Raw genomic sequence first — 11,168 nt, 5'->3', positions numbered from 1 at the left:
ATGGTCAAATAATTTGATTGAAAGTCATAGCTCGTAATTGCTGTTATTTGAATAAAATTATGTAGATGATCGAGATTAAATTTTGACGTCATTTTATCTTGATATAGATAATAAAAATATGTTTTTATATATGTCTATAGCTGCATCTTGATAAAAAAATGCTATCTTTATTAAATTATCTAGACTAATGTTTAATCTAGACTAATTTGTTTTAAAGTCATAACACATAAAGATACTTAAATAATAAAGCTTAAATAAGCGTTAACAATTTATAAATAAAAATATAAATATATTTTTATATATACCATTTATAATTTATTATATATATAATTCATTTATAATATATTATATATATTTTCTATAATTATATTCACATAAACGGTCTTAAAAATAATATTATCAGAAAATTATTTAGATGAATACCACATAATTTTATCGTTTATCTAGATATATTTAAAACATAATCACCTTTATTTTATTTACCATAATTATTTAAAACATAATTACCTTTATTTTATTTACCACATAATTTTAGCGTTTATCTAGATATATTTAAAACATAATCACCTTTATTTTATCTAAGATTAATTTACATATTTTCATCTCAGCTTTATGAAGTTAATTTAAATATTATTTAAACACAACACTGACCATCTGGTAAATAAAAGTCTTACCTGTGTGGTTACCAAAGACAGGTTGATTGAGTATTTGAAGCGTTAGAATGTATCTCAAAATAAAGATCAGACATAGGTTCACGTTTAACATTATCTCTCTTCACGGATGGCAATATTGTTACACAATATCTCGACTAGTACAGGCTGACGAGGTCAACGATCTGTAATAATTTAAAATTGCAGACGATACATTTTTGCCATAAATAAATTGTAAAAAATGTAGAAATATTGGTATCTGCGAAGTGACGATACATAATATTTTAACTGTATGATGTTGACCGCTGTAACTGGGTCATACATTGTTACACAATATCGCTTATATTGTTGGAAAAACACTCTATTTATTACATTAATTAATTTTTTCTGAACTGATTCTCTCGCAAAAAACTGTTGTGTACATGCTATGGAAACAAAGATTCCAGTCACAGGATATTTTATGCTGTGACACTAATTCCTTTACAACACCCGTGTATATACCATATCTATACAAAAATAATAAAGAAATGCAAGACAAAGAACAGATTTAAATATCTGTTATATAAATAACTCTAAGTAAACTAACAAATATTTTGTTGATATCTTGTGGTTCTAATTGAACTACGGAAAAGGCGATAGGAATACTGATACGCAGTGACGTCGCAAAGAATTAGAGAAGTAATGTTTGCTATAAATTTGCTGTATGGCAACGATCGTCTGTTCGTTCCGGTGATTTATATGGTACTGAAAATGTGCGAGAGTCTCGAAACGGCTATCAGTATTATTGTATCGTTATATTTACATTTATTTTCATGTACGTCTGTGTATTGGTGTGTGTCTCCTTCGTCTTGTGTTTATTATAATCCTGCTTACCTGAGTACGTATATGTGTGTCTACGGACATGTATGTCTTTATTTTAAAATGTTTATTTAATTATATTTGTGTTTTTTTCATTATTTGTATTGTATAATTAAAAAATAATATTTTATTAAAATTTATATCATCTTATATCATTTACATTGCAAACATACATTCAAGTAATATCTTCCAATTTTAGCGTTAATAATTGTCTTATATTAGAAAATGGAAAAAATATTGTTTTAACGGATTTTATTTTTCTTAACATTTACTCAAAACAAGTAAAATTTTTTTTTACATATTGTACACTTCGATTATTTTAAACATACCAATTATTATGTACAAATTATCTTGTCAGCAAATCTGTGATTTTTTGTATAGCTGGTGGTATAAGAAAACACAAAATTTCATTCGCTATAATTTTTTAAAATACGTTATGTACCTTCTTATCGGAATTTTAAAAGAAGGAGAATACTCGCGAATTATGTTGTTTTCACCTATTTGTAAAAAGTTTATGAATTCAAAAAATTATTAAAATACTTAAAGAATCATAGGTTTCTAATATAGTTTTTAATACATTTTAAAATAACTACTACTACTACTACGACTATATTTTAAATTATCTTTATATATAAATAAATTATATCTTATTGTGGATGATATAAATATTGTTTTTATTGTAATATAAATATATATTTAATAAATATATTTTTTAATCAAAGAAACTTTTGTATAATTCTTAAAATATCATTTTGTACAGTCCATTTCATGATTATTTATATTGGAAAATTCTCGGTGTATACATCTATAGAAAAATAATAAAGAAATTCAAGTAAATAAAGAGATTTAAATATATTACATATTTTTATATAAATAATTCTAACTGAACTCACTTTATATTGTTGATATCCTGTAGCTTTTATTGCACTACGGAAAAGGCGATGCTGATAGTGATGCGCAGTGACGTTGCAAAGAAATTGAAGGTAATATTCACTGTAAAGCTGTTCGGTAACGATCGTCTGTTTGTTCCTGCGATTTATATGGTACTGAAAGTGTGCGATATTCTTGAAACGACTTCCAGTGTTCTTGTATCGTCATATTTACGTTTATTTTCATGTACGTCTGTGTATTGGTGCGTGTCTTCCTCGTCTTGTGTGTATTATATTCTGCTTGCCTAAAAGTATGTATGTGTGTATCTGCGCTGATTTGTATATGTGTCAGGGTTGGGAAAGTTACTTTGTAAAAGAAACTAGTTACAGTTACAGTTATTTCATTGAAAAAGTAACTAGTTACAGTTACAAGTTACCGATTTTAAAAAATAATTCGTTACAGTTACAGTTACTCTAAAAGTAACGAGTCGTTACTTTTCAGTTACTTTTTAAAAATAATTATACATTGTTTTAAATATAAGGAGCTTACATTTTATGCACAATTACAGTCAAGTATTTAAAAAAATTCTTGAATGTAATATTGATCGATTTGCTTGCGACTTTGCAATTAACATCAATGTATGAATGACCTTTATATACAACAGTAAAAATAGTTAAAGTAAGTTACTAAATGGTAATCGCAAAGTCGCAAGCAAATTGATCAATTATTACCTTTAAGAATTTTTTTAAATATTTGACTGTGATTGGTCGATCTTAATTATGTGTTATATTATTTTATGTACACAAAATGAAAATTTTAGGTAAAAGATTAAATCATATGAAGATCCATATGCTACTGTTATCAAAATTTAATTTAATAATATAACCTACCATACTTAAACAATACTTTTAGCGCATGTTTCCAAAAAAAGTAACTAATAAAGTAACTATTAAAATAGTTACTAGTTACTAAAAAAATGTAACTAAGTTACTGTTACAGTTACAGATGGAGAAAAGTAACGAAGTTAAGTTATAGTTACCGAAAAAAAGTAATTGTAACTGTAACTTCGTTACAAGTAACTCGTTACTTTCCAATCCTGATATGTGTGTATATTAATTTAAGATCTCAAAGAACAAATCCAATCGTACAACCTCCAGCTAGTGCGTTTTGGGTGCAGCTGATGTCGGCGATAATTGAAAGCTTGTTTTATTGAAAATAACGTAATTGACATCAATCGTGTTTATTACTAGCATTTATAGTGTACAATATTCATATCATCTCTCAATGTATTTTATTATCATATCATTGTTCATTTGAATATTTCCCTTTCATGATCTTCAAAACTCTTTCGTACAAAAGCTTTGACACATCCTTAGCAAATACAAAGTCCAGATGATTAAAATTGGGCCACGGCACTTCGTGCATATCCATTACGTTGGGTAGTACATTGTAAAATCTGTTCACATTCTGGAAGAAACATTTTTCGAATTATCATGCATAATAATTTCTTTTAAAGACTATATTTCCGATTATAAAAATACGAAGTATTATCTACATCCCAGGTAGCAAGCTGACGTTAAAATGACGTCATTCGACAACAAAATAATGTCATTTAATATCAAAATGACGTCATTTTGACATTTAATTACGTCAGCTTGCTATATCTGGGATATATATAAAGTCAAGTTACAATCTCTACTAAAAAAATCTTATAATTACATTATTTATCAATAAAGAAGTAGGCGTACGCGATTCGATTACTTGAACAATGTGCATCACAGTCTTAAGCGAGACGGGGATTGGTAGGTGATTCACCATAAAGGATAGCTGAGTCTAAATAAGTAGTAAAAACACATATGCGTATATACTACACACATACACATATATACAGGGTGTCCGGTAACTAACGGACCAACGATTACAAATGGATTTTTTGGTCAATTTGGGAACGATTTTTTCTTAGCGAAAATGTCGAAAAAGGTCATCATTTTTTACAACTTTCCAATATTTGTCATTATGTATTTTTATAACTAAGCCTCAAATTAAAATTTTATTATAGTAAACTTTACCTGAAATTAACTGAAGAATGTAATTATGTTAGACTTTTAACTCCAAAACGTTTAGTTTAAAAAAAAAAAACATTTTTTTCAATCGCTTAGAACTTGAAAATAATTGACTTCTCAACATTTTTGCTAAGAAAAAATCGTCTCCAAATTGGCCAAAGAATCCGCCCTTAATCATTGGTCCGTTAGTTACCGGACACCCTGTATATATGTATATATATGTATATATATATATATATATATATATATATATATATATTTTAACACTAATTTAACACTTATCTTTTATACATATATACAGAGAATTTTTATATTATATTTTATATACAGGGTGATTCAGGAGGAAAGGTAAAGATTTTAGTGGGTGATAGTATAGGCAAATGCGAACAAAAAATGTCCTATTAACATGTGTCTTATTTTTATTGGTTACAATAAACCACTCACAGCAGAAAAAAGTCAAAGGCACAAACAAAAGTAGACGCAAATGACTAAGTTCAAAGTTGATTTTCAAAAATGCCACCTCCGACTTCAATACACTTTCTAATTCTTTTGACTGTACTACGTGTAGCTCTTCTGAGGTCATCTTGACGTTCTTTTATGAGAGCAACAGTATTCATAATTATAAAAATAAGACACATGTTAATAGGACATTTTTTGTTCGCATTTGCCTATACTATCACCCACTAAAATCTTTACCTTTCCTCCTGAATCACCCTGTATATATATATATATGTATGAATATATATATATATATATATATATATATCCATTTCTTAAAGAAGCATGTAAAGTCAATAATTTTATTTCTCGAAGTTTATTGTTGTCTTTTTTTGCGATGTTAATTGGTTGTCTCGATTCGCGTTATATTCGTAGCATTGAGCAGCTGTCATTACGAGGGTTTTTAACAATTTGACAGTAGAATTTAAAATAAAATTAAATAAAATCATGAAACAAAATCAAACAATAGCGCGCGCAGCGTGCGCTTATGTTGTCTAGTGTATATAAATACAAATTTCGATTAGAAGTGTAATCGCACAATCCTGAAACGTAATAATCATTCTTTGATTGCGATATTTTACAAAAAATTAGATATGAAAAGAATTAATTAAAATCAGGCGCAGATATTATGCGCGACAAACTTGTCTGTACACTCCTCTCTAATTATATTATACATTAAAATACATATATTTATTTATTTTATATATCTTTTTTAAACTCTCCCTCCAATTATTTTATATAAATTAATTAAATAATAATTTTTAACTTTTCTCTTGTTCTCTTTCTCTCTCGCTTTCTCTAATACCAAATTATAAATAATATATAATATAATTTCAAAATAAAATTTTATATCTTACACAATAGATAAATAAATTTTCAATTCTTCTATAGTTATTTTAATATAAAATATTAAAAGAATTTATTAAATAAATAAAAAGAATTAAAAGAAGAGAATAGTTTTGCATAAAATAATTAGAGAAGAATGTGAAAACAAAAGTTTGTTATTTAACATACATATGCGTCTGGTTTTTATTAGCTCTTTTCGCATCTAATTTTGTATTTGTATATTAGAGATTTTCGAATTTATTACTATTATTTGCAAAAGAATTATTACTTACATAATTCAATTGCTCTGGGTCGTAACCGTAGGGCATAAATACGAGATTGTTGGCGCACAACTCTTCTCGAAAAAAATTCAGGTTGCACCCCATTAATATTATTAGTGTGCTGGAAGCAGCTTCCGAAAATAGTTCGTCATGGAACAAAACTCGCAATACTGGCTGCAATCAAAATTCTATTTATTTCATAATAATAATAATTTACTCGTAAATATATAATCGTTCACAATTTTGGTGATATTTTTAAACAATAAGAAAATTTTTTAGCATATTATTATATTGTACAAATTAAAATAATTTATAGAAGCGTTAATTCTTAACAGAGCATTATATATTCTTAAATTAATACAAAATTTTTATAAATTTTAACGACTTATATTTTTAATCGAATAATATATAATTTTAATACATTTTTTTATGTTCACAATCAAGTTGACTTATAAATTAGCAGGTCATATAAACATTTTTAAATAACACATAAGGTTATTAAAATACAATTCAAATAAATTTTACGAATTAATTTTAAAAAGATTAAATTGCTTCCTCGTATTAAATATTTATTACATGTTTAGAATTCAACATGTTTAAGGAAATAAATGTTTTTTTTTTTCAATATTTTGAAGCAATCTTTTTGGAAAATATTTTCTATGATTAAAATATTAAGATTCAACATTATCGATATCAATATCGTAATTTATTACACTGTTTTGTTATATTTTAATATTAATAAATATTTAAATAATATAAATATTTTGTGTTTTATAAAAACTTTAGGTATATCATTGATTTCTCATGAAAAACCGTAAAAAACAAAACATTCTTAAAAGTAATAATATTACGTAAGTAGTAATAATAATAAAAATTATTCATTATTTTTTTAATTATTTTAACAAATCAATATTCAAGAACAATAACAAATGAAGACAACGAGCTACTTTATATAGTAATTTTTTAAAATTTTGGACAAGATATATAGAATGTTGTGTTATTTATGCATTACTTTATAACAATAAAAAATATTATTTTCCATAATTTCTTATTATTATTTCTAACATCAACTTTTGAAACTAATTGTAAGTTTTAAAATTCTATAAAATAAATTTATTGACTAGAATTACTTTAAAAAATGTAATATTTGTATTATCTTTTTGGCTACCTGTAATTCTTCAATCGCCTAACATAATATTTATTGGTGTTTCTATATTGATGCAAAAGAAATACATATTTACTTATACGTATATATTTATAATGTTTAAGAGAATAAAAAAGAAATATGTTTTTTATTCTCAATATATATATATATATATATATATATTTTATTATCAATATATATATATGTGAGTGTGTGTGAATGTATACATACAATAAAAGATCAAGCTTCAAAACGTTTTCTTAATTTTTTATCTGTGATATATTCTCGTCCAACGGTTTGAAAATTGTTTGATATGATTTTTATTCGTATATTAGAACCTTTTAAATTTATTATTATAATTCGCAGACAAATACTTACTCAGTTATTACTCACGTAAGTAAACTGCTCACGGTCGTAACCGAAGACTGAAAATATGAAAATAGCGCACATCTGCGATAGAAAGAAATTTGGGTTGCTGCCGATTAATGCCATTGCCGTTTCAAAAACTTTTCGTGGGATTAATTCATCATGGAACAAAACTCGAATTATTGGCTGCAATTAAAGATATCTTCTATTCAAAATGCAATTTACTTAATTTTATTCTAGCTCAAAGTAGTATATTATATTTACATATTATTACCTGCATCTTTTTCACCAAATAAAACATCGATCGTAGTGGACCTCTCATATGATCTAAAAAAACTTCTGGTCCGAAACTGGACATTATTTTTACAATTCTAGCAATTTTTGGACGCTCTGTTGCCATTACGTAAAAAACAGATTCGCCCATAGAATGACCAATGTACGCGTGCAATGGTCGTGATCTCATATTTGTAATAAGTGTAATCATCGCAGGTAAATCGTAGACGCCTATTTCATGAAAGCTAATGAAAAATTCAATATTACTGACTGAACTAATATTGTTAAAACTAACAAGGAAAAGATTGGAAGTGACCCTCACTAATATTAATCAACTTGGAATATGTTTTGAAGCATTGAAAAATATTAAACTCGTATTTTTTTTAACTGCGTATCTTGACATTTAGAGAGTAAAACACCTCCCCCCCTTGAAAAAAATTGGTTTTTTTTATTTCAGTATAAGATATAAAAAAATGTTTTACACACACATATAAAAGTTATATGGATTTTAATGTTTTTTAAAACAGGCAGTATGAAGAGAAAATGGGGAATTCGACACCGCAAAAACTTACAAAAAATGCTCTTGCTGATATATCTTCTTTGTTTTTTAATACTTTGTAATAAAAAAATTCTATAGATACTTCAAAATGTATACATTCGAATAATTAATCATTTATTTTAAAAAATCTTTCAGTTTAAAAGAAATTACTAAAAATACATGTTTTTTTCGGTCTTATAGGTAGGTATAACCCCTTAATAAGATAACGTGTTACGACTTAAAAATCGGGCAGCCATTTATAACAAAGTAAAATATGCTAGTATGGCAACGTACCAGCGCGGCGTTTAAATGTGTTTAAATTGTCTCCATCGTTTTAATTTTTAAAAACAATTTTTATTTATAAATTAATACAAATTGTCGCTCGTATATTAAAAACAAAGTGATAAAAATAAGGCCAACTTATCGAGCTGAATATTCGAGATGTTCAGTCAACTACCATTTATTACATGTATAAATTATGAAACTACAGTCATTATATTAAAACTAACGCAAATTACAATTATTCTATAAACGTTTCGACCGCACGCGGTCTTCTTCAGTATAATTATTGAAATATAAATTTATACAAATTCACATAATATCGAAATTTAATTATAGTTATTCAGAATCGAGAGTTTTTGAGCAATTAACGCGTGTTCTAATCCGTCCTGTCCAACAATGTTCGCCTCGATATGATCTCTGATTTTGTTCAGATCTTGGATAGTTTCATCGTTAATATGCGAGAAATTAACCCGTTCCGTAGGCGCTGCGATTAATAAAAAATTACCGATCAACGTATGTCCAAATTATAATATATATCCCCTACAATTGGTAGTATGCTTACCTATTATCGTCCTTCTTGACAATTTTGCCACTCATTAACAGTTATTAAGGATGACACATAACAAACCAACAATACAGAAAGACAGCTCATTTTAAACTCTACTTGATCGGAGAGCGTGCGTGTTTATATATGATCTAATATCTATGTTTGACTCGTTAATGTCCTATTTGTCTTATTATTATTTATTGTTCGCTAATATATCCAAAATATCAAAATACGACTCGCTAAGTAACTCAGTATCATTGTTTAAATTTAGTCCATTTTTTTGTTCCTTGATATGTAGCATCTCAGAAATGAGTCTTTTATAATAATTATTTTCGTTGTCCATGATCTTAACATTGTCCCAATTAAAAGTATGATGTTCATTTCTTATGTGTTCAGAAATTACTGAATGTTTCGTTGAGTCCAACCTAATATTATTTTTATGTTCTTTAATTCGCGTCTGCAATTGCCTCTTTGTTTGGCCTACATAAGATGCATTACAATTATTGCAACTGATCTTATAAACCACATTCGAATTGCATGGATGTTTAGTTTTATCTTTCTGTGCTTTAATAATATTATCCAGTTTGTTGAGACATCTATACCCTACCATACAATTTTTATTTTGTACCGAGGAAACAATCATTTCTGAGATCCTATCTATATACGAAATGACAAAGAATTTTTTATTAACCGAGTCATTTCCTACCATTAACAAAAATTATCCATTGCAAACCCATGTAGAATCCTAGGCAAAATTAACCATTGCAAACCCATGTAGAATCGTACACATTGCAAACCTATGTGGAATCCTATGAAAAATTAACCATTGCAAACCCATGTAGAATTGTATTAAAAATTATCCATTGCAAACTTATGTAGAATCCTACATTGCAAACCCATGTACAATAGAATTGTATAAAAAATTATCGATTATAAACCCATGTACAATTGTAATAAAAGTAATAAAATAAAAAAAAATTGCGCCAAGTGAAAGTAGAAACTTGTACCAGTGGAAAATTAAAATTGCAGACATATATAGAGTCGTATAATGAATCAGTAAAAATTTAAATTTGCAAATGTAGAATCGTACCATAAAAAAACTTATCTTTTAAAAAAAAAAAGATAAACAAGATGCCAAGTCCATGCGCCATGTAAAAAAGAAATAAAAAAATTTTAGTTAAAAAAACTGGGCGCGCTGCTAAGTTTCAAAATTACAATGCACCTTAAAGTAACATTAATTAATTTAAACACAAAACATATTTTAACTGTAATGAGTTTAAAAGTAACAATTTAATTTTAATATTGTTAGAATATTATTTAGCAGCGCTCCCAGTTTTTTTAACTAAAATTTTTTTATTTCTTTTTTACATGGCGCATGGACTTGGCATCTTGTTTATCTTTTTTTTTTAAAAGATAAGTTTTTTTATGGTACGATTCTACATTTGCAAATTTAAATTTTTACTGATTCATTATACGACTCTATATATGTCTGCAACTTTAATTTTCCACTGGTACAAGTTTCTACTTTCACTTGGCGCAATTTTTTTTTTATTTCATTACTTTTGTTACGATTGTACATGGGTTTATAATCGATAATTTTTCATACAATTCTATTGTACATGGGTTTGCAATGTAGGATTCTACATAAGTTTGCAATGGATAATTTTTAATACAATTCTACATGGGTTTGCAATGGTTAATTTTTCATAGGATTCTACATAGGTTTGCAATGGGTACGATTCTACATGGGTTTGCAATGGTTAATTTTGCCTAGGATTCTACATGGGTTTGCAATGGATAATTTTTGTTAATGGCGTGCCCTTAACTGGTCGCCTTTTTTTACCTTTTTTTAAAGGTGAGTTTTTAGAGATTATATATATATACAGGGTGTCCCATAATTTGCGAACCACTGCAAATGGGCAGATAGAGTGTGTTAAACTGAATAGAAAAGTCCTGTATCATTTTGCGATATT

General features: G+C 26.9%; 1 protein-coding gene and 1 long non-coding RNA gene across 2 annotated transcripts; both read right to left on the bottom strand.

Annotated features, from left to right (window-relative positions):
- Positions 1-2,165: 2,165 nt before the first annotated feature.
- Positions 2,166-2,748, bottom strand: LOC146723157 (uncharacterized). Its single transcript, XR_014924721.1, has 2 exons — positions 2,402-2,748; positions 2,166-2,313 (listed from the first exon to the last, which is right to left on the bottom strand). It is a non-coding gene; the product is annotated as an uncharacterized LOC146723157 (long non-coding RNA).
- An 823-nt stretch (positions 2,749-3,571) lies between these two features.
- Positions 3,572-9,935, bottom strand: LOC114930685 (lipase 1-like). The gene is made up of 5 exons (XM_085483000.1): positions 7,830-9,935; positions 7,568-7,741; positions 6,058-6,219; positions 4,098-4,211; positions 3,572-3,845 (listed from the first exon to the last, which is right to left on the bottom strand). Exons 3-5 carry the CDS (start codon positions 6,148-6,150, stop codon positions 3,681-3,683), a joined length of 372 nt encoding a protein of 123 aa, XP_085339126.1. The 5' UTR covers positions 6,151-6,219; positions 7,568-7,741; positions 7,830-9,935; the 3' UTR covers positions 3,572-3,680.
- Between the last annotated feature and the right edge of the window lie 1,233 nt (positions 9,936-11,168).

The sequence above is a fragment of the Nylanderia fulva genome, unplaced genomic scaffold (assembly GCF_048542155.1).
Source record: "Nylanderia fulva isolate GAGA-0341 unplaced genomic scaffold, ASM4854215v1 Scaffold226, whole genome shotgun sequence".
Lineage (NCBI taxonomy): Eukaryota > Metazoa > Arthropoda > Insecta > Hymenoptera > Formicidae > Nylanderia > Nylanderia fulva.
Note: the sequence above shows the minus strand (reverse complement) of the source record. Positions and strands in the feature narration are given on the sequence as shown.

What these genes read in the sequence shown, in the direction of transcription:
- LOC114930685 (XM_085483000.1), bottom strand. Translation starts at nt 6,150, where the DNA reads ATGGGGTGCAACCTGAATTTTTTTCGAGAAGAGTTGTGCGCCAACAAT. An exon ending in ACCCAGAGCAATTGAATTAT is followed by an intron (nt 4,212 to 6,057) that starts GTAAGTAATAAT and finishes CTACTTATTTAG; the next exon opens with ACTCAGCTATCCTTTATGGT. An exon ending in CTTCTTTATTGATAAATAAT is followed by an intron (nt 3,846 to 4,097) that starts GTAATTATAAGA and finishes TGTTTCTTCCAG; the next exon opens with AATGTGAACAGATTTTACAA.